The following is a 1,717-nucleotide window of genomic DNA, read 5'->3' as shown; positions in this document are numbered from 1 at the left end:
AAAGGTGTAAAACTTTTTGAATGATCGAGAACTTTATCAACGGTTGTCGAAGAAGGTGAAGGATGCAGAAAAATTTGGAGACTCTAAATCCTTAAAATGTTATGTACTCACTAAAAAATAGAATTTATACTCTAAGAAACCGCTAGAGCAATCGTTTTACATAATGGAGAAAAGCATGGTTGATCTACAAATTGTGAAGGCTTTATGTGCAAACGGGATTTCGTTTAACGTCTTGCGTAATCTATAATTTCGTGACATGATAAATGCTATAAGAAAAGCACCTGAAGGCATCAAAGCACCGTCTAGTGAGAAAGCAAGGACCGTTCTACTAGATGAATGTGTTAGAGATGTTGACAAAAGCCTAACACCATTTAAGGATATATGGTATTCACATGGTCTTTCTATAGTATCCGATGGCTGGTCAAACATCAAACACAACCCATTGATCAATGTTCTCGTTGTAAATAGTCGTGGTGCTATGTTTATGCATGCCGATGAATTTTCTGGGGTGGAGAAAACAGGGGCAAGGATTGCAGAATTTTTGAGGCAAGCAATTGAATATGTTGGGCCAAGTAATGTTCTTCAAGTCGTGACGGACAACGCAGCCAACTGTAAAGCAATAGGAAAGGAACTCATAAAGGTATACATGCATATATTTTGTTCACCATGTTGTGATCACACGTTAAACTTGATTTTTAAAGACTTTGCACGTGATTTTTTTGGTTAGAGGACACTATACAAAGGGGAAAAGGATTGTCAAATACTTTTTAAACCATGGACAGGCTTTAGCTATTTTTAGGGATAATTCTAAGTTGACGCTTTTAAAAGTAGCAAAAACTCGATTTGCCTCTCACTACGTTTTGTTGAAGAGGTTACTCCTGTGTAGGGAGGCCCTATTTACAACTATTTCTCTTAATTCATTGAGAGATTTGGTGAAACAAAGTAATGAACACACTAGAAAATTTGGACAACTTGTTGTTGACAATATTAGGGATGATGACTTTTGGATTGAAGTTGAAAATATTCTACGCATCACAAAGCCTATTTTTTGATGGTCAAATTTTGTGATGGTGAAGGCCCAAAAATGGATGAAATATATGAAAAGATGGACAATGTGTTGGGAGAAATCAAAGAAGTGATGATGGAAAGTATGTATGAGTCGTATTTCCCTCAAGTAGAGGAAATTGTATTGAAAAGGTGGGAAAAAATGAACATCCCATTGCATTGTTTGGGGTTTGCTTTAAGTCCACGATTTTACAATACACATTATCTTGAAAAGCTAGCACCGGGTGGAATACGAAGAAAAGCACCAAACCTTGATAAAGAAGTTATACAAGGTGTAAAGCAAGCTTTTAATTACATTGTAGAAAATAGAGATGAAGAATGTTTATTACGAGAACAATTTGCTACTTTTCACATGAAGAGGGGTCTCTATCCATTACCTTCAACACAAATGGATGCGGTTACAATGGAAGCAATTGATTGGTAGTCTACTTATGGTGCAGAAACATCGGATTTAGCTGTATTGGCAAAAAAAAATATTGTCACAACCCATAAGTAGTTCTTCAGCTGAAAGAAATTGGAGCACGTATTCATATATTCATAGTGTGAAGAGAAACTGACTTAACTGTGTAAGGGCTGGAAAACTTGTTTTTGTTCATTCAAATATCTGTTTGACTTCAATATTTTCTAAAGCTTATAAAGAGGGACCACACAA

At 35.9% G+C, this 1,717-nt stretch overlaps 1 protein-coding gene across 1 annotated transcript; it reads left to right on the top strand.

The window, feature by feature from the left end:
• The first annotated feature begins 256 nt into the window (after positions 1–256).
• Positions 257–1,489, top strand: LOC145030304 (uncharacterized). Its single transcript, XM_078978692.1, has 3 exons — positions 257–640; positions 783–942; positions 1,077–1,489. Exons 1-3 carry the CDS (start codon positions 257–259, stop codon positions 1,487–1,489), a joined length of 957 nt encoding a protein of 318 aa, XP_078834818.1.
• The last annotated feature ends 228 nt before the right edge of the window (positions 1,490–1,717 follow it).

The sequence above is a fragment of the Lactuca saligna genome, chromosome 2, assembly GCF_052625555.1.
Source record: "Lactuca saligna cultivar CGN05327 chromosome 2, ASM5262555v1, whole genome shotgun sequence".
NCBI lineage: Eukaryota > Viridiplantae > Streptophyta > Magnoliopsida > Asterales > Asteraceae > Lactuca > Lactuca saligna.
The sequence above is the reverse complement of the archived record's forward strand: the minus strand, read 5'-3'. Positions and strand labels throughout refer to the sequence as shown.